This window comes from Sminthopsis crassicaudata, chromosome 6, assembly GCF_048593235.1.
Source record: "Sminthopsis crassicaudata isolate SCR6 chromosome 6, ASM4859323v1, whole genome shotgun sequence".
NCBI lineage: Eukaryota > Metazoa > Chordata > Mammalia > Dasyuromorphia > Dasyuridae > Sminthopsis > Sminthopsis crassicaudata.
Genome location: NC_133622.1, coordinates 13,522,745 through 13,548,569, shown reverse-complemented (window position 1 = coordinate 13,548,569; position 25,825 = coordinate 13,522,745). Strand labels below are relative to the sequence as shown.

Genomic DNA, 25,825 nt, shown 5'->3' with positions numbered 1-25,825 from the left:
CTCAAGAGTTTTTAGTAGGAATGGATGTTGGATTTTGTCAAATGCTTTTTCTGCATCTATTGAGATGATCATATGGTTCTTATTAATTTGATTATTAATATGGTCAATTATATTAATAGTTTTCCTAATATTAAACCAGCCCTGCATTCCTGGAATAAATCCTACTTGATCATAGTGTATTATCTTGGAGATGATTTTCTGAAGTCTTTTTGCTAATATCTTATTTAAGATTTTAGCATCAATATTCATTAAGGAGATTGGTCTATAATTTTCTTTCTCAGTTTTCGATCTACCAGGTTTAGGTATCAGTACCATGTCTGTGTCATAAAAGGAATTTGGTAGGACTCCTTCATCCCCTATTTTTTCAAATAATTTATATAACATTGGGGTTAATTGTTCTTTAAATGTTTGGTAGAATTCACATGTGAATCCATCTGGCCCTGGGGATTTTTTCCTGGGGAGTTGATTAATAGCTTGTTCTATTTCTTTTTCTGAAATGGGACTATTTAAGCAATTTATCTCCTCCTCTGTTAATCTAGGGAGCCTATATTTTTGGAGAAAGTCATCCATTTCACTTAAGTTATCAAATTTATTGGCATAAAGTTGGGCAAAGTAACTCCTTATTATTTCTCTAATTTCCTCTTCATTGGTGGAAAGATCCCCCTTTTCATTTGTAAGACTATCAATTTGATTTTCCTCTTTCTTTTTTTTGATCAAATTTACCAAAGGTTTATCTATTTTATTGGCTTTTTCATAAAACCAACTCTTGGTTTTATTTATTAATTCAATAGTTTTTTTACTTTCAATTTTATTGATTTCTCCTTTTAATTTTTGTATTTCGAGTTTAATTTTTGGTTGGGGGTTTATAATTTGGTCTTTTTCTAGCCTTTTAAGTTGTAAGCCCAATTCGTTAATCTTCTCTTTCTCAATTTTCTTCAAATAAGCCTCTAAAGATATAAAATTTCCCCTTATTACCGCTTTAGCTGCATCCCAAAGATTTTGATATGATGTCTCATCATTATCATTATCTTGGGTGAAATTGTTAATTGTTTCTATAATTTGCTCTTTCACCCAGTCATTCTTTAAGATGAGATTATTCAGTTTCCAATTACTTTTTGGTCTATTTACCCCTAACTTTTTACTGAATGTAGCTTTTATTGCATTGTGATCTGAGAAGAAGGCATTTATTATTTCTGCCTTCCTACATTTAATTTTGAGATCTTTATGTCCTAGTATATGGTCAATTTTTGTATAGGATCCATGAACTGCTGAGAAGAAAGTATATTCCTTCCTATTGCCATTCAGTTTTCTCCAAAGGTCTATCATACCTAGTTTTTCTAATGTTCTATTTACTTTTTTAATTTCTTTCTTGTTTGTTTTGCAAGTTACTTTCTTTTCCGGTTTAATTTCTACATCTGTACATCAAATCATTTGAAGTAGGTGACCATTAAGATCTCTTTTAGCCAAGAACCTCTGATCCTCTGAAAGAAATTCTTTTTTCCAATCATAATGTTAAAGTTGAAATTATTCCATTAGGATCAACTAGGTAGGGAGTAAATTAGAGCATCAGCACTCAAGTCAGATGAACCTGAATTTAAATCTTCCCTCAGACACTAGCCATGTGATCCTTGTCCCTCCACCTTGACTGCCTTTCCCAATCCCTACAATTATTTCTTGAATATGTAAAGAATGTCTTTAAAAATAATTTTAATGAGCTATTTCATGGGTATTGTTTTGGCCATTAATGTAAAGTTGTTAAATTAAAAACTTGAGAAAACTGAAAAACAGTGAAGCAGAAATTAGCTTTAGCTTGCAGTATGTAATCAGAGAAGCTCCAAATGGTATCTTACTATATACGAAAGTCCCATCATAAAAAAATTAGAGGAATATGAAGGAAATTACCTTTCAGATTTATAAATGAAGATATATATGGATACATGGATGTCATAGAATACTATCATTGACATTAACAATAACAGAAAAACCAAGGGGGTGGTTTTAGAGAGATCTGGGATGACTTGCATAAAGTGATGCAGAATGAAATGAATTGAACCAGGAGAAAATTTCTATTACAATAGCTTTGTATAAATGAACAACTTTGAGAGATGTAAAAACTCTCATTAATGAAATGACCAATTGTAATTCCAGAAGACTGAAGATGAAAAATGTTACCCCACTTCCCTACAAACAGAGAGAGAGTCTAGGTTCAGAATAAGCTACGTTATTGGACATGCCCCTGATGAGAAATTGTTTTGCATATTTGTTACAAGACTTTTGCCCACTATTTTGGGGGGAAATGAAGCGGGAAGAGTGCCTGTTAATGGAAAAAAATCACTTAATTAAATAATATTGTCTTTATTTTCAAATGTATACATATCCAGAAAACCTCTCCCTGTATGTAACAAAGAATAACAAACAAGGCAGGTGGGATTGGGAAGGAGGAATCCTGGGTAAATGGTAGTTCAGTAAAACTAACCTGTCCACTGAAAATACTTGTAAAACACCTACAGTTTCCTACTTCTGTGAAAAAGAGAGGACAAGAGGATGTTTTGTCATCTCTTCTCAGTCCAACTGAATCGTTATATAAATTAAATGTGTGAAATATCAACAATTCTCCAGTCACTCCTTAGTCTCTATTTAGAATCTCTGAACATTCATCTGCATTCGCTTTACCTCTTCTACAGCAAAGTTAGGATGTACTCTCTTATTTCCTTAGCTGCTTTTTAAATTTGGAAGTATTTAATATAAGATTCCAATAGTGGTTTTTTTTATTGTTGTTTTATTTTGTTTTTTGCAGTTTTCATGCATGTTTGCGTTCTATTTCATCAGTAACCCAATTTAGTCATTCTCCTTCTGTTGGACATTTTACTTTGTAATTTCTGGTTACATATAATACTGATATGAAAATCTTTATATTGAAAATGATTTTTTATTTCATTTTGATAAGACTTTTAGGATATATTCCTAAAAATGGAATTTTGTCTTCCCAAGGTACAATTACTTTTTATTGTGGGACTATTGTTTTCCTCTGCAAAAAGAGTCTACAGATCTGTAGTTTGCTTGTTTTTCCATAAAAGTGAGAGATGGACAGCTTTTATGATTTATTGATGTTGTTCAGCATGTTTGGATAGACCCCCAGTGGCAAATTTTGGGGGGTTATGTCAAGAAGAATCTCACAAGAAGGGTCAGTTTTTTTTTTTTTTTGAGATTTCCAACCTGATGAGATCACAAATCCATTTTCATTTTGTATTTGAGTATAACTGTGGGTAGTGTTCACTAATATTATTATTGATTTCCTTTATGTTGACAGGCTTTTTCTCTATCTGTAAATTGAGGAGTTTGAATAAGATGAACTCCTGTGTCCCTTCAGGTTCTAAAATTCTATATAGTACAGCACTGAAATTCTGAAACTCTTCCATGATAATTTTCTCATAATCCTGGGATATTTCTCTGTCTCATGCTTAGCACAGTACCTGGCACATAGTAGGCGCTTACTAAATAGTTACTGGTTAATTGATTAATTCCATGTGTATACTACCACTTGATGCTGGTTTTTCCCCTTCTTACTATCTTCTTGATTTTGACCATATGGCTGGCTGATTTGGAGATTACTGGCACTGTAGGCCTGATTTTTGAATAGTTTCTTTGCTTTCTACATTCCAGTAACTGAAAATTTCAGCAGAAATTGTAGTTTCAAAAGTTGTAAAGAGTTATAGATTGCCATTCTTCTATTCCTTCTCCTCCAATTTGATTCTCATATCTGGAAATATCTGAATAACCCAAGGTCGTGTTTCCTAAAGAAAAGTTTTAAAATTTTATAGGTACAGAAAAGCTTTTTATAACTAAGGATGTGGAGAGCATATCAGAGAAGAACACAGACACAAAACAGATCATCCTTGGACTGTGTAATGGAGAGAGAAGTCCTTTGGACTACTTTTCTATATTTTAATTACCATGTTATTCGGGAAATATTCAAAATGACACAAACTGAACATATTAGTTAAAAAGTAGGAAATTTCTTAATAGTATCTTCCTGTACTATTCATGAGAGTTTGCTCTTTGATGAGTACTTCTCACACACATATATGTATATGTGTGTGTGTGTGTGTATATGTATCTTATCCAAATTAAAGAATGGTGAGATGATACATTATTTTAATAGGTTTTAAGGCCTATGAAGTAATTCTTCATAGAATAGCTAAGTAAAATAGAGAGAAAATCTAAAACTTAGATAGATCTAAAATATAGAAGATCAACACTTTTTTTCTTAATATATTTAGGTTTCTGGAAAAATCCTTGCAGTTAATATTAAGAAAATTGCAAATGGGAATAATGTTGTTGTTTTTTTTTTTTTCCCCCACCAGGATTTGACAGGATCTGAAATATATTCCCAGTCAGCTGATCTATTACATCCTGTTGTATATGCCACTTCTATAATTCTTCTCTTAAATCTGTTAATGATCAATGTCAGTTATATATATCATCACAGGTAAGAAATAAAATTTGTGGATTGAGTTATGATTTCACATTGGTTTAAAGCAAGACTGACAAATACAAGTTTTTTGGTTAGAAGCTAATACATTATATTATGCAAACTACTGTTCCTTTGCCGAATTTAAAGTTAAATAAAAAGCAAATGCAGCAGAAATTTTTACCTTCAAAGGCACATTATAAACTTCATTATATTTGGTAGAACTACCTTGTCTTTAGTAGCACACACTAAAATGCCCAAACTTTATATGCCCAGAATTTTAACAAACTCAGCAGATAACATTTTGTTGCTTATTATGTCATGATTGAGGTCCGAGTAGTTCATTTAACCACATGGTTGGGAATTGAGTATTAAGTGCTTATTGATATCTGAAGTGATAGGATATTGCCTGACAATTAACTTGTCTCTGAAGATAATAGCATTAAACATGTTTTGTTAAATAAAGATTTTTGGTATCCACTTTGATTTGCTGCTGTCTCTTCACATCTGAAGGAGATGAAAAGTGGGGGGGTTGGAGGAGCCAAGAAGTTATTTTTTATGTACAGATAAAAGCCTTTTACTAAGTTGCTAAAAATTACTAAGAATTATGAAGTCTATAGAAAAAAATGCTATTTGAGGCAAGATATAACGGTAGATATTAAGATTTTTTTTTGTTTTCTAAATGTCATTTTAAAAGTGTGTATTATTGATGTGTATGGGTGTTTTGTGTTATATAGCTAAATGTCAAGACAGATTACCAGACAAACACATTTGTGATTTTATAGACTATAATAAAAATTACAATAATAATCATTATCCTTATTTTAGGACTTATTTTTCTCTCTAAATTTTAATGAATACAATTTTATAAATCAGGTTTTCCCCCTGATATATGTATTCTTTGTACAGTGAATCCAAAAAAACTATGCTGTTAAAATATTTGGTATTTTATACCCATGAAAATTTATATAAAATAGGATAGAGATTGGACCTGCGATACCATTTATGGAAGGAATCTGAGAGGAGGAAATTGCATCTACAAATGCATGTCTGAGGCACATTAAGATTAAGTGATAGGGTTACCAGACTAGGATCTATCAGTGATGGGATCTGAACCCAGGTCTCTAATGCCTATAAAATTCCTTTTATAACTTGAAACTGTAAAGCATAATTTCTTTTATCAAGTAGAAAGTATTTCCTTTTTAAATGAAGGATGTTGGTAAATTTTATGTAAAGGATGTTTATGATTAATGTTACTCAGTGAATATTTTCAATGAATATTTTCAATGTTTTAGATGAATGATGTTTTTATGATTAATTTTTTATTGAATTATGTATTAAAATGATGATGTTGGTTTTTTTTTAAACAGTTTGATTAGGATCAGCCTTAAAAGCTGGCACATGCTGGTGAACTTGTGCTTTCACATTTTCCTGACATGCGGGGTGTTTGTTGGAGGCATAACTCAGACCCAGAATGCTAGCGTCTGCCAAGCAGTAAGTTTGAACAAAAATAGGAAACTCTGAAAGTAAGAAAATATAATGCAATGAAATAAAACAATGAATTCTTGCTAGAAAAGTAATTCACCAAATTTTGTTAGGCCCAGATAGTAAAAACTGTGGGTACCACTGAGCAAGTATTTTATATATAGTTTATTTTGATGAAAGGTAATTGCTAGCTGGGCTAGTTCTGTTTTGGTTCCAAATAGTTAATTCAAAGGATTATTAAAAGATTTTGCTTAGGATAGAAGTATTTCACTAACTTGAACTAGGTAGAATTTCATAGTATTCTATATTCCATATATTTTTATTCAGTAAATGTAAACGATATTTAAAAACCATTAGCAAATGGTTTATTTTGAAAGAGTATCTTTTATTACACACACACACACACACACACATTCTATTATATATACATATATATGTATATATATATATATATATATATATATTCATTGTATAGCCATTTCTGCCAATTACATTCTTCATTTTAAATGATTTTGAATATATTTGAAAGGTTTGAAATTATTCACTTCATTTCCAACTGTGTAGTATAAAACAGTATGAGTAAATATGATGGGAATGAAGAGTTCCATGAAAAAAACGTGAACCATAACAGTATTTTCTTTTCTTAAATACTACATATTACATTTTGGATGTATAAGACATATATGGCGCTACTTAGCAATTGTTTTTCATGGGAGGGGAATAAAAATAGATTTAATCCCTTGTGGTGATGCATAATGTTTAGCCATCCTTTGTTTTAAAGGTATTCTATATTCATAGTCCTGGATCACTATTTATACATTTAGTAAATATATCTTAAGTTCAAAATGTTGTGACACCAAATTAGTTTTACTATCTTACATAGAGTTATGATAAATGCATTTAATTTAGGGCCTCCTGTATCCTGTGCTAAACTATCAGCCTGAACATTGATTCTTGGGAGACCACATTTAATTTTCTGTTAAGACAGGTTTGAAAATAAACTTGAACTTAGTATGTAACAGATCAGACTACAAGTCTAAAAAAGTGTCATAACACTATTGGAATGCAAAAACTTAGGACTATTCCCATGAAAAGATATTCAAAAGGGTAGAATTAATAATTACAAAACAATGGTACATTTTGCAGACTTAATAAAATTTTGCAAGATTGAAGAGATTTTTAATGCATTTATAAAATTACTTAAGACACTACCTTATGCACAAAGGTTTTATTAATTTTGTTGAACAGAATTGTATTTGATTTCACAAAATTACTTTAATCAATTTAATAATTGTGTAATGAGAATTTTTACATCAGACATATGTAAAAACCTAGCATATCAGAATTGCTGGCCACAAAATACAGTGGAAACATTGAATTTTAGAGTTGCAGAGGACCACGGTAGCCTTCTAGTCCACAGGTGAAAGGAATTCCTACATATCATGTTTGATCAGAGACTAAGAAGTAGCCATGGTGAAAGAAACCATGAATCACCCCTTCCCTCCCCCCCCCCCCAGGCAGCCCATTGCACATTTAAGCACTTCGAATTGTTAGAAAATTTCTCCTCATATCAAGCCCAAGTTCAATTTCCAGCTCTTCTAAGTTTTAGCTTCTGGGAACAAACAGAATAAATTTAATCCCCCTTCCACATGAAAGCTCTTCAGATATTTGAAGATAGTTATCCTAATATTGCTTGACCTTTCTTAATTTCCATGTTCTCAGTTTCTTCATGCTCTTCTCCTTTGACATAGACTTAAGGTCCTTTACTATCCTAGTTCCTCTTTATCTTCTCAAAGTTCTTAAATTGACTTTGACCTCAAAACTGACCACAGTGCTCCAGAAGTAGTCTGGCCAGGGCCAAGGAAAGAAGCCTTTCTTTCTAAAAGCTCGCTTCTCTAAATATACCCAAGATTCCACTAACCTTTTTACTTTCCACTCCACACTTTTGATTCCTTCTGAGCTAGCAGGGCCAACTGACCCCACAGATTCTTTGTAGACCAAAGGCTTTCCAACCATGTAATTTTATAGGCTTTACACATGTATTTTATTAAAATTTGAGCTCTAAATGACTTTACATTTATAGTCATTGCACTTTGTCTTACTAGATTTAGCCCATTGCTCCACCTTGTCAAGACATTCTTAAGTCTTAATTATTATCCATTGTGTTGGTTCCCCAGTTTTGTGGCACCTGTGTTTTGATCATGCCTTTGAGCAATATTGGTAGTCCACCTATTCCAATCCCTTTGTTTTGTGGATGGAAAAATTGAGGTCCACATAGTTCAAGAGAGTTACTTGAAATCTTACCTAGTTGTTAGAATAGTAAATATGATGGTAATAAAAGCAATGATAATTCACTTGCACAGTGCTTTAAAATTTATAGAGCATTCCTCATGACAACCTTTTTGTACACATAATTATATTCTTCACAGATGAAGAAACAGAATGAAAGAGGCTGTTATCTATCTTGACTCCCAATGTAGTTTTATCTCCAATAAATCACATCTTTTCCCATGTTTTTGTACCTACTTAAAGGAAAAGGAAATACTTAGACTTATAGGAAAAGTAAAAAGGACTTATCTTAGATTTTCAACTTTGCTCATTCCATTTGAATATCCAGAATAAGTTTTTCTGTACTATATGTTGATCACACCATCCGAAGTAGTGAGACTACTTCTTTGTACATCTCACTTGAAACACTTTGACAAGCCTCGAATGTGTTCAGGAAAGGTAAATTAGGATTTTAAGAGAATGCCATGTTCAAAAAGAAAAGAAATTGAAAGAATTGTAAATATTTAGCCTGAAGAAGAAAAGAATTAAGTAATTCATGATCATTGTTGTCAAAGATTTGAAGGGTTATCAGAGTAATCAATAATGTTCTAAATCAGTCCCAATACATAGAAGTTAGGAGTTTGAATTCTTTAGAAAAATTAGAGCTGTTTGAAAGTGAAATGAAATGCTCTTAGGAGGTAGTTAGTTGGATCACCATTTATCAAAGATGTTGTAAAACAGATTGAAAATTCTATTAGGGCCTGAACTAGGTGATCTCTGAGGTCTCTTCAAACTTTTAAGAGTGATTTTTTTTCAACATGCAGTAGTTATTGTATCATCGTAACACTGACATGCTTTTGCATTTCGAGTGTCTTTCAGTTCTCAATCTTTGTGACACAATTAATTATCATGTTAAAGAACCATGCTATCAAACAACTTTGATAACTGTTTCATAATGAACAACAAATCCATATGATGCACATCGAAGTTAAGCAAGAAAAGTTTTTGAGTCTTTAGATTTGCTTGAAAACCTTTATAATGTCATAGGAAATATTCAGTACTTTGAAATCTTAAAATTTTCCCTCATTTTAATTATAGGGAAGGAGATGACTATCCGAGTAGTTCCATATTAATGTTATTTTCAATAACAATATGGATATATGGCATGTTTTATGTTGGCTATATTCTTATAAAGCTTACATAAATTAGTATTAAATTTAAGAAATTTTGCTTCATTTTCTTTAGACAAGAGTAGTTCTCATTATTGGTATGAGTAAATTGAGATTGCACTCTACACATCATCTGGAGTCAATGTGATAGTCTAATAAATTCAAAAATATTCTAAGTAGAGACTAATTTTTTTAAAAATGAAAATACTTTTTTAAACATTCATTTTTTTCAAGAGTACTAGAAATTGTACTTTTACAAATAAATATTATTTTTGTAAAATAAACTTTAGTACATAGATTTCTATTACTTACTGCCAGCAAAATTCCCCAAATACGAAGAGACTACTCAAGTTTTTGTTGAAGAAAATTGATGTGTTTGAAATCAGTTAGCCATCTTCTGGAAGTGGGAGGTTTCTTTACATATAAAAATTTTTCCTTAAAATAATCAGAACTGAAGTTATGAAATAAACAAAACAAGGACAAAGTAATTCTTCAAGGAAACTTTAACTTTTTAAATCTAATTTTCCTAGCATAGATAAAATTTTAAACTTGAAGGTACATTAAAAAAAAATCTTCTTAGCCCACAGAAATTTTTGCCTATCCTGAAACCAGTGGTAAATCTGAGTTACAGAACACAGAACATATTATTACATAATCTAGCACCCTGTCATTATAAGAGAATGCTATTACCAAATTTTAGCAATTAACCTCCTGGAACAAAGCTATATTATAAGACATTAGTATTTTGACCTATTCTCAACTTAGTTTATTAAATATTTGTGTAATAGGCACTATTATAGTACATCAAAGGATTGACTTTTTTTGTGTGTGTGTAGGATAATTAGTAGCTCATTATCAGAAGTTAATATTTTTTGCTGTTCTTTCTGAAGCTAATTCTTTAAATTTATTTAACATTTTTGATCTGCACATGTGTGCACACACATAGACACTTAAAAAGATAGAATAAACGAATAGCTTAGAAATGACTTAGAAAAACAAGCTTGACTTTATTAATGTTTCAGTTGCTGAAGTTTATAGTCACTTGCTTATCTGAATTAAATGAGGCTGTCAATAAATAGGAACTGTTGTTGAAAGTGTAACATTTTAAATGATTTTTGAAGGCTGACATGGTTATTCTTAACTTTATTCCTCCAGGTTGGAATAATTCTCCATTACTCTACACTTGCCACAGTATTATGGGTGGGAGTGACAGCTAGAAATATCTATAAACAAGTCACTAAAAAGGCTAAGAGATGTCAGGATCCTGATGAGCCTCCACCTCCACCAAGGCCCATGCTCAGGTACCAGATAACTTTCATTTAATAGATTTTGGTAACGTTCTTTCAAAAATTTATTTGCTACAAATAACATTTTAATTATTTTGAATAGTAATGATGAGTTATAATAATATTTTAAAATTTTATGCTATATGACTTATAAGCCAGCTTGTTATGTTTCAACCTGAATATGTCTGTTTAAAAGAAAATAGGTTTTGACTTATAGTCTATTTATTGTATAATTTAAAGATTATAAATATGCAGTTATGTGGTATTAGTAGCAAACAGTGAAGATCCAGTATATGTGAAAACTTATAAATGTTTTTCAATCATCAATCAATCAATTTTTTTTGAAGCACCCACTAGGTACCAGACACTGCTAAATGTTGAGAATAGATACAAAAAGAGGCAAAATATTCCTGCCATTCCTCCAGGCTAATGGAAGAGACAATATGCAAACAAACATAAAACAAGCTATAAATAAATAAATAATGAACAAAGGATGACTTACCCCTTTCTACCTTAATAATAAATGGTCTTTGTGATTTCCTTTAGCCAAGTGCTTTTCTCATATGCTGGCCAATATTCTAGAGATGCAACTGCTTGAATTTAAATAGGTTGATCTAGCAGCCATCAATATAGCTCGCATATAGACTCTTACTACCTGATTAAATTGGTTTGATGACAGCTATGTAAAGCAGTATGGGGACAATTAATTAAAAAGCATTTCCAGCTTAGTTTGTGACATACTGGCATCACATTTAAGAATCTGAGATCAAGCCCATCCATGATGAGATAGTAAAACTTTGGTCGAACTATTTTAATTGGGCATTGGTATTGTTTTTATAGTCTAATCCTTCTTGGGTCAAGGAAGAATGGCAGAATAGGATAGAGAGAGATAACATTTCTGTATTTATAACTTAGAGGAGTTGATAAAATAAAAAGTGTATAGTGGTAGAGGTGCAGTTTCTGTGGTCAGTGTGGAGAGCTGGATTTCACTTCTCTCTTTCACTTTAGCCCCTACTCCCAGCCAGTGCTTGGGAATAGGCTAAATTCCTTATCAGAACATCTGGGATTTCTGTGTGTTTATAACAAACAGGATTACATGTGACTTGTAGCATTATATATTTTAGCTACCTGAACTACTGTTAAGACTTTAAAGTTTTGTTGCATTAGGTTTGTTTTTTCCCTTCCTTAATTTGTCTTTAAAATTGAGTCTCAACCACTTTTTCCCAATGGCATTTCTATATAAGTATAAATAAACTTTTTTTTTTTTTTTGAGGCTAGGGTTAAGTGACTTATCCAGGATCACATAGCTAGGAAGTGTTAAGTGTCTGAGACCAGATTTGAACTCAGGTCCTCCTGAATTCAAGGCTGGTGCTCTATCCACTGCACCACTTAGCTGCCCCATAAATAAACTTTTAAAATCGACAAATTTAACTCTCATCTTCCTAATATATCCCTGGGTAACTTGTTATTGCTCTACCTTATGTATAATAAGACATATCTACTAGCATTTATTAAGTATCATGAGGTGTGCTAAGAGTACAAGAGACCAAGAAGAGTCCCTGCCCTGGAGTGGCTCCTAGTTTAATGAGGAGGAGGACAATAGAGCAGCATTTCTGAATAGAATACAAAGTATGTGCAGGATGACCTGGAGATAAATCTTCACAGGAAGGCACTAATACTGAAATTCCAAAGGGAGATTTTTTGTTTATTTCTGAGTAGTTTTTTTTCGATTCCATGTAAATAGTTTTAAACATTCATTTCTGTAAAACTTTGTATTCCATATTTTTTCTTCTTCCTTCCCTTTCCTCCTCTCTCCCCAAGATAGCAAGCAATCTGATATAGGTTATGAATGTACAGTTGTTTTAAGCACTTCCAAATCTGTCATAACAAAAGGGAAAAACCATGAGAAAGAAAAAGCAAAACAAACAAAAAAGGTGCTTTGATCCCCAGTGGGTCTCCATAGTTCTCTCTCTGGATGCAGATGGCATTTTCTGTCAAAGGGGAGATTTTTAGCTGGGACTTGAAGGAAGCCAGTAGACCAGGATGAGAAGGCCAAGAATTCTAGGCAAGGGGAACGAGAAGTAAAAATGCACAGTCAGGACATGGACCATCTTTGGTGAGGAACAGCAAGAAGGCCGATGTCACGAGATGCAAGGAGAAGGAGGGAAGACAGAAATATAGGGTCACTTATGGAGGGCATTCTAAGTCAAACAGAAGGTTTGACCCAGGAGGTGATAGAGAGCCACACTGTCAGATCTGTGTTTTTAGAAGATCATTCTGACGACTTAGGAGAGGATTCACCTGGAGTGGAGAGACTTATCAAGAAGCTATTGTAACAGGCCAGATATGAACCTGCAGCAGGGTGTTGGGAGGTAAAGACAGGGAGGCCACCATGCTTAGAGTTGCTGGTAATCCCCCCTTTTGCCCTCCCCAAACTCACATGTGGTACAGACATGGGAATTTGTGGCTTCTTGTCTCCCCGGCCTTGCTGAGGCCCTAATCACTTGTAAAAACCCTTCAGTAAATACACTTGGATATTAAATTTATGCTTGGACTTTCTCTTTCTTTTCTTACACGGACACTTTGAGTACAAAATTACTCATTTGGAGAGGCACCCGCCACCAAATGTGGGAATTAAATTGGAGAGGAGAACTTGATCAATGTGCCATTTCATTCGGGAAAATTGCTGTGGACTCAAAAATAGCATTTATTCAAATTCCAAGTATAATATGAAATAATAGGAAGAATGGATCAGATTTCTCCATGTTAGTATTCTACCTTGTTTGTCCACAAGGTGGCAGAACCTGATCAGTTATACTCATTCCTAAAACCCAAGTAGACTATTCTTTTGCCAGTTATTTCAATCTGCTTATACTAGCCCCCAGATAAGTTGGTTTTCTGATACTATTTCGACATTGGAGAAGGAATGAGTCATAATACTCCGTTTACACATAAATACATATGGCAATATGGCTCCCATGGCGCTTTAGGGATAGTTTCTTTTTATTACTCTAAAGAGAATAACATTTCTCAACTGAAATAGAATCAGGCATGTTGAGGAGCCACCGAGTGTGGGTGCCCAGAGTAGGTGAGAGGCTGAGGAACTGCAGTGTCTTGGGAAATTCTCTCTTCAGGAGCATCAGAAGAATGACTAATGCCTTCTTACCTATTCCAGATTTTACCTTATTGGTGGTGGTATTCCTATCATCGTGTGTGGAATAACAGCGGCAGCTAACATCAAGAATTACGGCAGTAGGCCGAATGCGCCATAGTGAGTATTTTCTAACAGATGCTTGCATTCCCTGTAAATCAAAGTGACTTTTTGGAAGGATTTCATAAACACTAATATAGGTTTCAGCCCTTTTAATGCTAATTTGTGGGAATTTGTTCTTTCTGAGAATGTCCATCTTGATTTGTTTTATTTTTATTTCTTTTTTAGTTGCTGGATGGCTTGGGAACCCAGCATAGGTGCCTTTTATGGACCTGCCAGCTTTATCATTTTCATAAACTGCATGTACTTTCTGAGCATATTTATTCAGTTGAAACGACACCCTGAACGCAAATTTGAACTAAAAGAGCCAGCTGAGGAACAGCAAAGATTGGCAACCAGTGAACACGGAGAAGTAAATCATCAGGACTCAATGTCATTGTCATTGGTTTCTACATCAGCATTGGAAAATGAACACACTTTTCATTCTCAGCTTTTGGGAGCCAGTCTCACTCTCCTTTTGTATGTCGCATTGTGGATTTTGGGGGCCTTGTCTGTTGCTTTATATTACCCTCTGGACTTGGTTTTTAGTTGTTTCTTTGGAGCCACTTGCTTAAGTCTCAGTGCTTTTGTCATGATGCATCATTGTGTTAACAGAGAAGACGTTAGACTTGCTTGGATTGCCACTTGTTGCCCTGGAAGGAGCGCCTACTCGGTGCAAGTCAACATCCAGCCCTCCAGTTCTATTGGGACGAATGGAGAAGCTCCTAAATGTACTAATAGCAGTGCAGAGTCTTCATGCACAAATAAAAGTGCATCAAGTTTGAAAAATTCTTCACAAGGCTGTAAACTGACAAACTTGCAAGCTGCTGCAGCCCAGTGCCATAGCAATTCTCTTCCGCTGAATACTGTGCCTCAGCTTGATAATAGCCTAACTGAACATTCAGTAGACAATGATATTAAAATGCACGTGGCCCCAGTAGAAGTTCAGTTTCGAACAAATGGACACCCAAGTCGACATCATAAAAACAGAAGTAAGGGACATCGTGCCAGCAGACTCACGGTCCTGAGAGAATACGCCTATGATGTCCCCACCAGCGTGGAAGGGAGTGTGCAGAATGGTTTGCCCAAGAGTCGACCGGGCAATAATGAAGGACATTCGAGGAGTAGGAGAGCTTATTTAGCTTACCGTGAGAGGCAGTATAACCAGCCTCAGCAAGACAGCAGCGATGCTTGTAGCACGCTTCCCAAAAGCAGCAGAAATTTCGAAAAATCCATTGCTACCAGTAACAAAAAGGAGGTATTAAGAAAGCCGATAGTAGTTGAGCTGGAAAGCCAACAAAAGTCCTATGGCCTAAACCTGGCTATCCAAAATGGACCACTTAAAAACAGTGGCCAGGATGGACCTCTGCTGGGTACAGACGGCACTGGCAATATTAGGACTGGATTGTGGAAGCATGAAACTACTGTGTAGCATTGTTGTGCTTCAGTGAGGGAAGTTTGTGTGAACTGTGATAGACATTCCTTTAATCTATAAACATTTTTTTAAAAACTGTTTACAGGCACCTTAGGGTGGAGAAGAGAATTTGTGAAAAAAAAAAACTTTTATAACTTTGGATGATACTTATAAATGTTTTTACTTAAAAAATGTTACTTTTCTGTGAATTTTATTTTTTTAGCATTGTTTTATTCGAAAAGGCAGAACGGGACATTTTGTAAATCTGATGTGCAACTTTTTGAACTTCTTGATATAATGTCTATATCATGTTTAAAGTTTGTATTTAAGTAATAAATAGCGCTTGTTTTTTTTCCCATTGTTTCAATTATTATATTTTTATATGTCAGAACATAAAAATTTAGGCAGTTGATATTTTTAGATTTTCAGTACAACAATTATACATAAATAACAACAGGTCTTTCAGATGGTTAGTGCTTTGACTTTTTTCATTTGAAACAAATATGTTGAGGATCTTTTAAATATTTAACAACTTTAAGAAAAGCAACTTAAACTTAGTAAAGTAGCTTCATTTCTGGTATAGTAATGCTCATTGTAATTTGATTTGATTTTTTTTTTCTAAATTACATTTATTTTGTTGTGTCACCTTGGTTGATTTCGCTGTTTCTGATTAATTGGATCTTAGCTAGCATTCTGTTCACATTTTCACATTTTGCTATATAGTTAAACTGATAATCCTATTACATAAATTACCCTCTGAGAATCAATTAGCAAACATCTTTTAGGGGAGACACTGACTTAAGGAAGCTTTAATACTGGCTTGTAATAATAATCCTAAATGGATAAGGCATATAATCTGGTATGTTCCATTTGTTTCCATATTCGGTACCACAGAGAGTCTGGGATCTAAAAGATACTTGCTGAGCATTTACCTATTCTGCATTATTCTCTCTGGGTCTTCATTAACTTCCTGAGGATAATTTGCACAAAGTCTACACTGAAATTTTATTTGCAAAATCAAATTCACTTGCCTCACTTCTTTGTTCTTTGTTTATTCAACTCCTTTTGAAACTGAAGAGGGTAGGGGTAGTCTAGCATTATAAAAGGCTGGCAGAAGTCAAGTACATTATGATCATAAAGCATGGCAATGTACAGGCTTTTGGAATAGACGTGGTGTTCCAACAACTCAGCGTCTTTACCCCCAGAACCATGGAAAGAGTTAATTTATCTCCTATAAATGAATCTCATTGATTAAAATATATACAGAAAAATTGATTCATTGTAGAGGAGATAGAATAGACAGATATACTGTCACCTTCGTTTTTTATTCTATACCTTAGTTTTTTGGGGATATCTTTTTTTCAGAGGGTTAAGAAAAAAGCAGATACTTCTCCCTGAACTAAATTTCTAGTGAGGAAAGTCAGGCCAGGTCAGATCTCAAGGATTAAAACTTAAAGATAAAAAGACACAGTCATCTTGAACACAGACCATAGAAAGGTCAATGACTTTGGAATCATGGCTCCAGGGTTCAATTCCTAACTATTGTTATTTACTTTCTGTATACAAGCCACATAACCTCTCTGAACCTCAATATTTTTCATCTGTAGGATGAAAACATAATTTAGATAGACTCAAAAATCCCTTAGAACTTTAAGTTTATGATCTTAGGAGGAAGGGGAATTGTCTAGATATAGAAGGAACTCATTAGCTGACTTAGGTTTAAAGACCTATGGAAGATGGAAGCAGGTAGGTAACTGAAAATTAATAAAAAATGTGGCACGGTCCTTTAAGAACAATGTCAAGATTAAGAAAGAGTCAGCATGAATTGTGGTGTTGAAAAAAGCTAGGGCAACACAAGAATTTTTAAAAGCTGTGTTCAAGAATAGTGGAACGTTAAAGATGGTCCAGGACTACCAATTGGGTAATTAGTACAGCGTATATATAATACAAAGAGGAAAACTATCGAGCCCTTATTTTACTTCTGTTTGTTTTTCTGCCAAGGAGAATGAACTTTGGATCAGAAAGGATAGAATTAAAGTAGTTAATAGGGATTTGCTCATTAAAAAATAGTAATGGCTTTTTATGAATTCATGCTATGAAGGATCATATCAAATACATCACAGTTTGGAAGTTATAATTGCTTATCTGTAGTCTTGGGCGCATCATGGATATATTAAATAAGGGACTTTAGGATTAAATGGGAAATGTCCCAAGTCTAAAACAAACAAACAAACAAAAAAGAATGGGGTCTATAGATTATAGGTCAATACCCAAAATTACTTAAAGTTCAAGAACATAGTTAAGAGATCATGAAGGAACATTTAGAAATCATTGATAATAGATTCACTAAAAACAAACCTACAAACAAAAAGCAAAACACCTACCTTTTAGAATAGTCATGTATAACTAAACTAATTTCCTTTATTGCAAGAAGAATTGTTAAGGAGAATGTTGTAAGTAGTCTGCTTAGATTGCAGCAAAGCATTTGACAAAAATGTCTTGCCATAAACCTGTGAATGTGCTATATTTCAGAATTAGTAGAGTAGTTGATTGTAGTAAGAGTTTCCAATTTATAACAATGCTTAAGTGAGAAATTTGGATCTCCAATGGTGCGCTGTTGGGGTCTGTGGTGGACTATATGCTGTTTTGCATTTTTATGACTTAGATAAAATGTAGATGGCATATTTATCAAATGTGAAGATCAAATAAACTTGGAAGAAACATCTGATGCATTGAATCAAAATCCAAAATTATTTTATCGGAATGAATGTTGGTCTAAATCCAAATCAAAACCTAATGGAGATGAACAATAAATTTTACAACAAGTTCAGTGGTTAATTTCCAAAATTATACAAATGAGGGAGGGAGGGATAACTAGATGTCAGTTTGTCAAATTCTGTGGTTTAATGTAGTGAAGGTTTTATATAAGTTCATAGATGGCTCAAAAAGTTAATTCGACTTCAAGGCATCATTAAAAACATTGTCCAGAATGAAAGAGTTCCACTACATTCTATGATTAAACCCTTCTTTCAATATTTTAAATAATGAAAATGCCAAATTTCAGATCGGCGATCGATGATGGAAAACAACAGTAATTTTATTTTCCGTTTTTGCTTGCTGCATCAAGCATATGTTCCCAACACGTTCTTATGTATAAATGATATGGGTCCATATATTTACAGCTACTAAAGTTGTTAATGATTTTAGTTAAAAAAAAAAGATTTGACTATACTTCAAGACGTTTTGTTTTTTCTCTTAAAGTTTTTGCATCCATTTAAAAATAAAATTCAATTCTATATTTGCTCCACTTTTAGCCCCCTAGCACTCTGAGAAGGCAACCAGTATGATAGGTGTTAATACACATGAACTATTACAAAACTTTTGATATTAGCCATATTGGAAAAAAAAAGGAGTGGAAAAAATGATTCAATCTGTAGGCAGAGTTCATCAGTTTTCTCAGTAGCTAGATAGCATTTTTCATCACGAGTCTTGAAATTGTTAAGAATCATTGTATTGATCAGAGAAGCCAAACCCTTCATAGTTGGATTGTTGTTATAGTAATTGTTGCTGTGTTTAGTATTCTGGTTTTCCTCCCTTTATTTTGCATCAGTTTATATAACCTTTCCAAGATGTTCTCTAATTTTTAATGATTTATAACACTTTAAAAATTGATTAGATAGCTTTGCTTTCTTCTGAAAACTGGGTTATATCCTTTGACCATTTATCTATTAAGGAATGGCTCTCTGTCTTTATTTTCTCAGTAAATTTGGCTCAGTTACTTACATATTTAAAAAGTGAGGTCTTTATTAGAGAAAATTGCTGTAAATTTACCCCCTTGTTTCCTGCTTTGTATCTGATTTTGTTTATATTTATTTCATTTGTACAAACTCTTTTGAATGTAATGTAATCAAAGTTAATCTATTTTATCCCCTTCCCCATAATCTTCACTATCTCTTGTTCACTCATAGAATCTTCCCATATCTGAAGACCTACGAGGTATTTTTTCCATGCTGCCCTAATTTGCTTATGAGATCACGTTTTATGTGTGTCATGGACCCCATTTTGATTTTATCTTGGCATATAGTGTGAGATATTGGTCACTACCTAGTTTCTGCCAAACCGCTTTCCAGTGTCCCCAGTAGTTTCTGTCAAATAGTGAATTCTTGCTCCCAAAAGCTGGCGCTTTGGATTTATCAAATATTAGATTACTGTAGTCATATACTACTGTGCATTTGATCCACCACTCTCTTATATCCAGTACCATATTGTTTTAATGATTATCATATTATTGTATAGTTGGAATTTTGGTACTGATAGGCTGCCATTCTTCAATTTTTTCACTGATTTGTTTGCTATTCTTGACTTCTTGTACTTCCACGTAAATTTTGTTATTTCCTTCTTCCCTTCTATAAAATAGTTGATTTGTGTGGCATTGAATAAGTAAAATAATAGTCATCCTTTCCATGTTGTGGGGATTTAAGGGCATGGTGTCCCCATTACCTGGAAAATCCACATAGAAAATTTTGGTCTTCTCTTTTGTGGAGTATTTACAATATCTTAATATAAAGCTTGGGCTGAATGTTTTTTTCATAATATCTGTATTGTCTGCTGGCCTTCATGTATTATCTGTGGCTTACTCAAAATTCTTTCCAAATTCCCATTTAATTCTTATGCTGACCTGTGATATATTGAAACTGTGATGGGGAAAGTCATGGCATGGAAGTGCTAACTATATTAACTTGGCTTTCATATGAACAACTTATAATGTCTTCAATGTTTTAGATTTGTTTTTATTTTGTGAAAAATGTTTTGTAATTATGTGGGGAACAAATTCCTGTTTATGTCTTGGAAGGTAGCCTCCCAAGTATTTTATATTTCTGCAGATGCTTTGAATATGATTTCTCTTTCTTCTGGCTGGATTATGTTGGGAGTATGTAGCCATGCTGATGGTTTGTGTGGGCTTATTTTATATCTTATAACTTTGCTACAGTTAATTGCTTCAGCTAAATTTCTTGTTGATTCTCTAGCTGTATTATCATATCCATTTACAAAGAATGATATTTTGTATTTTCTCTGTTGCCTATTCTTGTTGTTATAGCTCATATTTCTAACACAGTATTGCTTAATAATTGTGTTAATGGACATCCTTCTTCACCCCTGATCTTACAGGAAAGACTTCTAGTTTACCTACATTACAGATGTTTGCTCTTAGTCCATGATATAAATTATTTAGGATTTTAAGGGAAGTGCCATTCCTGTGCTTTCTAGTGTTCTTAATGAGAATGGATGTTTGTTGTATTTAGTACAACTTTTTTTTTTTTTTTGCATCTATTAATATACTCTGTTTTGTTTTGTCTTTTTTAATAGTATGGGCAGTTGTGCTTATAGTTTTCCTAATACTACACCAGCTCTGAATTCACAGTAAAAAACTAGCCTGACTATAGTGTATGATTTTGGTGATTTTTGCTGAAATATTATTTCTGATGCTTTATTTAAAATTTTTGTTTCATTATTCATTAGGGAAAATGATCTCTCTGTTTCTGTTCTCCCTGGTTTAGGTATTAAAACCATGTTTGTGTTAATAAGAAATAATTTGGTAGCTCTTATTTTTTTTCATATATATATATATATATATATATATATATATATATATATATATATAGTATTGGGATTAATTATTCTTTAAGTGTATCTATCTATCTATCTATCTATCTATATACATATAACAAAATTACTGCATAGTTTTTTATACTAGTTCAATGTTTTTTTTTTTTAATTTTAAATGTTATAAAACTCCTTTTTGATTTTCAGAAGTTATATTGTGGTGGTAATTAATTAAGGATTTCTAATTTTTTCTTTTTCTACGATTCACAGTTGCATGATCCATTGATCTACTCTTTTATTAATGTATTCTTTTAGAAATATAAATTCTCTCCTAAGAGTTGCTTTAGCTTCAATGCCACTAATTTTGTTGTCTTGTTGTCATTCTCTTGAATGAAATTACTGATTGTTTCTTTGATTTGTTTTGTGACCTACATTCTCTTATCCCCTCTCTAATCCTGCATTCTTTGTAATGTAATTCTACATTCTTTAGGATTATTTAGTTTCCAATTAATTTTTAATTTGTACTTCCAGGGCTCTTTATTCAACATAATTTTTATTTCATTATGGTCTGAAAGAGATGAATAACATTTCTGCTTTTTTCTATGAAGGTATAGATTTAGGAAGCATCATCTTCCTGAGTTCAAATCTGACCTCAGATACTAGCTATGTGACTCTGGGCAAATTACTTAACTCTCCTTGTTTCCATTTCCTCCATCTGTAAAATGTGCTAAAAGGAAATGGCAAATTACTCGAATATCTTTGCTGAATTAATTTTTTTAACATTTTATCATAACTAACTTTTCTAAGATTCTATTTATATCTTTAATTTTATGGTGACATTTGTTTATTTGGTTCAAATAAGGAAGAATATATACACTCATTCAGTTGGGAATAGAAATTTATCTCATCCAACAGAGAAGTGGTAGGGGAAAAAATAAGAGAAAGTGGAGGATGATAAAAGGGAGGCCAAATTAAGGAAGGCAATGGACAGAAGCAAAAAAAAAAACAAAATTTGAACCAGTTCAGATGACAGTGAGGTCCAAACCCACTTACCCACCTTTTCCCCTTATAAAATTTTTCCCTTGTATGGCTCTTTTATATGAGATAAATCTTTTCCCTATTCTTCTGTTCCCTCCCCTCTTTTTGTGGTACATCCTTTCTCAGCCTTCCATTTTTCTTTTGGTCTTTTCTATGGTCCTAACCATAGATTTCCCTAACTGAATATTGAAGAGATGATAGAATATATCCCCATCTATTCCCAGAAAAATACTCATAGCAGCACCGTTTTTGGAAGTAGCAAAAAATGTCTTAGGTCATCCTTTTGTAGTTATGCCTCTTTAAAAGGGTTTTTGACATAGTATTATGCTTAGAAGCACATCTTGGGAGAGCTAGACTAGAAGGCTCCCTTTGCCTTCTTGATTCTTTTTGTTGCTTGACTTGCTGCTATTTTTGTTATTTGTCCTTGGTTCTCCATGAGGACCATGACATTAAGGAGGTAGTACCATGACACTCAAACGAATTGGGTTTCAGGGAGGGAACATTGTTATCTGCCTCACTTTCCCCTCCAGAGCCTCTGGGTCCAATGGCCAGAGATATACAGCAAGACAACTACTTATGTGTAAGGTAGAAGGAAATGCAAATTGATAAAGGTTAAATGACTTGTCCTTAATTGTTGTTCAGGCCTTCCAATTGTTTCCTATTCTGCATGATTGGCAAAGATATAGAAGTGATTTACCATTTTCTATTGTAGTTCATTTTACAGATGAAAAAACTGAAATAAACAGAATTAAGTGATTTGACAAAGAGTCACATAGCCAACAAGTGTCCAAAGAAGTTAAAAACATAGAGCACAAGCAGAAAAATAACAAGATTTTGATATGGGAGAAAAATTAATAAGCATTTGTATAAAACCTACTATGGGCCAGGGGACTGTGTCAGGTGTTTTACAAAATATTTCATTTGAAGCAGTGACTATCAGGTCATTTAAATAACCATAGATTTCCCTAAGTGAATATTGAGGAGATAGTTGATAGAATATATCCCCATCTACACATAAAAAAATATTCATAGCAGCACCTTTTTTTAGAAGTAGTAAAAAATAATAATAATAATTTGGAAACAAAGGTAAAAGTCCTCTCAGGAAATGGTTAAACAAATTATAATATGTGACTTTAGGCAATTCTCAGCTACTGGTATAGCACTCTGGGCAGTTCTCAAGAGAGTATTATGAAAAATACTGCTCTTCCTTGGTAAATGAAGTTTTTTTCACTTCTGAGTTCCTCAGCCCAATTAAATCATAGGAATGATCTTGATTTAAAAAAAAAAAAAAAAAAAAAAAACTTCAGATGATGAATTAGAGATTGTAGCCCAAACTTTCCCAACATTCTTTTTTCAAACAGCTTTAAAATAATGCTTCAAATTGAATTTTGGAACAACAGAGCCAACAAAAAGCCATCATGGGGCATTTCTTCCAACCTAAGACAGTGTAGGAGGTGGGCAAGAGGTTTATGATATTGGGATGGGAGTCAGTGCAGTTCTCATGATGGCAACAGCAGATCTTGGGGGTGACAGCAGCTTTGGGAGCTTTTAGCCCAGGGATGGTAAAAGGTCAGACAACTAGTCAGAAAGAGAATCCAAGAGACCCCCTGCTGGCACTTGTTGCAATTAGTGTGATGGGCAACTCTTTTACCCATTAGCAGTTCTGGGTTGTAGTTGTAGGGTGGAAAGGAGTGCTTGTTGTGATTCTCAAGGGAGCAGGGCCTCTAGTCACCATTCCAAAGCAGAGAGAGGAGACCAAGAGACCTTGCCATAACTAACACCAAGAGGAGTGCCAGTATTTGTAGCTGTTGTAGAGCAGGTCTTCTTCCCAGGTAAAAGCAGAACAGAGAGCAGGAACCAAACATTTCCCAGGATCACATTACCTCAGGAGCACTGAAAACTTGCAGCTCCTCAGCACTAGCTTTGAAAACAGCAGGAGGAAGAAGCCTGAAGGTTGGAGCAGAGCCTTCCCATTCCTAGGTGAAGAGTCCGACCTTAACAAAGTTCAAAGCCAAGAAATCGAATGGAATAAATGATGAATTTTTTAAAGACAAAACTTTAAAAAAAAAGTATAAAAAGCTACTGTGGTGTCACAGAAGACAGATCAAAACCTCAATAATTTAAAAATGGTTATAACCAAAGCCTCAAAGAAAAATACTGACTGAAGAGTAACTCAACAAGAATTTCTTATAGTTAAGGAATGAGATGAGACTGGTAAAGCAACAATTGTAAAAAAATGAAAAAAATGCAAGAAAATTAAGAGATTTAACAGCTCGGTAAAAGAGGAATCAAAATTGCATCCACTGATTGTAAAAGAAACACAATTTCACCAAAGAAAATAACTCCTTAAGAAATAGCAATAGGTCAAAAGGAAAAGGAAGCACAAAATTTCACTGAAGAAAAGAACTTCTTGAAAATAAGAACTGTCCAAATGGAAAAGAATATACAGAAGCTAACTGAGAAAATAACTAAAAATAAGAAGCTAATGACTCCATGAGACAATATCATAAGAATGAAAAAAAGAAAAAGAAAGAAAGAAAATAAGAAGTAATGAAATATCTCATTAGAAAAATAATTAACCTGGAAGGCCAAAGATATGTAATTTAACAATTATTGATTACTTAAAAGCCATGATTTTTAAAAAGACTAGACAGTATACTTCAAGAAATTATGAAGGAAAACTGCCTTGATATCTTAAATCTAGAGAGTAAGATGTAAATTAAAAGACTCCAGAAATCATCTTCTGATAGAGATCCCAGAATGATTTATTTTTCAAGAATATGATAGTCAAAGTCCTAACATCCCAGATCAAGGAGAAAATACGGCAAGCAGCCAAAAAAAAAAAAAAAAACTATCATGAAACTATCATGAGAACACAGGATCATACAAGATTTAGCAGCTTCCATATCAAAGGAATAGAGAGCTTGCAAAATGTTATTTTGGCAGGCAAGAGAACTAGAATTATAAGTAAGAATAATTTACCCAGCAAGACTCAGTTTAATTACTTGAAGTGGGAAAAAAACATAGAAAAAAAAATAATGAAATAAAGGATTTTCAAACATTCATGATGAAAAGACCAGAACTAAATAAAAAAGTTGATGTTCAACCACAAGATTTAATAGAAACATGAAAAATCATGAGACTAAATGAAGTTAAGCTATTCATATTTCTCTATAGGAAGAGAATATATGTAATTCCTAAAAAATAATATTAGGTCAGTCAAAAGCAGTCTACATGGACAGAGAGCATGGATCTGATTTGAGTAAGTTGGAATATCTCAAAAAAAAAAAAAATAAAGGAATAAGAAAGGGATGCATTGGGAGAAGGAGGAAGAGAGAGGTAGAGTAGGAAACTTATTTCCCATAAACAAGGAATGTAAGGAAGTGTTTTTACAATAGAAGGGGAAATGGGAAGAGTGGTAAGCAATATTTGAACTTCATCTTCTCAGAATCGGTTCAAAACATACATATGTATGTTTTTATATATTTATTTATATATATATTATATACACACACATACATAAACACACTATCTTACCCAAAAGGTTAATAGGAAGGGAAGAAGATAAGAGAAATGGGAATGGGATGATGAAAAGGGAAAATAGATAAAGGGAGGCAGTGGTCTGAAGCAAAACAGACTTTTGAGAAGGGAGCAGAATAAAAAAAAGGATAAATTGAAGAAGACAAAAGAGAAAAATACACAGTAGTCATAATTTAATGGGATGAGTTCCCCCATTAAACAGAAATAAATGGCCAAATCAATTAGAAGCCAGCGTTCAGCAGCATATGTTGTTTACAAGAGACACTTGAAACAGAAAGAATTAAAATAAGGAGATGGAAC

General features: G+C 33.2%; 1 protein-coding gene across 1 annotated transcript in view; it reads left to right on the top strand.

Annotated features, from left to right (window-relative positions):
- ADGRA3 (adhesion G protein-coupled receptor A3) overlaps positions 1 to 15,699 on the top strand; it is a 125,021-nt gene extending 109,322 nt beyond the window's left edge. Inside the window, exons 15-19 of the mRNA XM_074275390.1 lie at positions 4,365 to 4,489; positions 5,842 to 5,965; positions 10,549 to 10,694; positions 13,855 to 13,950; positions 14,119 to 15,699. Coding sequence (XP_074131491.1) covers positions 4,365 to 4,489; positions 5,842 to 5,965; positions 10,549 to 10,694; positions 13,855 to 13,950; positions 14,119 to 15,361 — 1,734 coding nt within the window. The 3' untranslated portion in view covers positions 15,362 to 15,699. The remainder of the gene's footprint in view (positions 1 to 4,364; positions 4,490 to 5,841; positions 5,966 to 10,548; positions 10,695 to 13,854; positions 13,951 to 14,118) is intronic.
- The last annotated feature ends 10,126 nt before the right edge of the window (positions 15,700 to 25,825 follow it).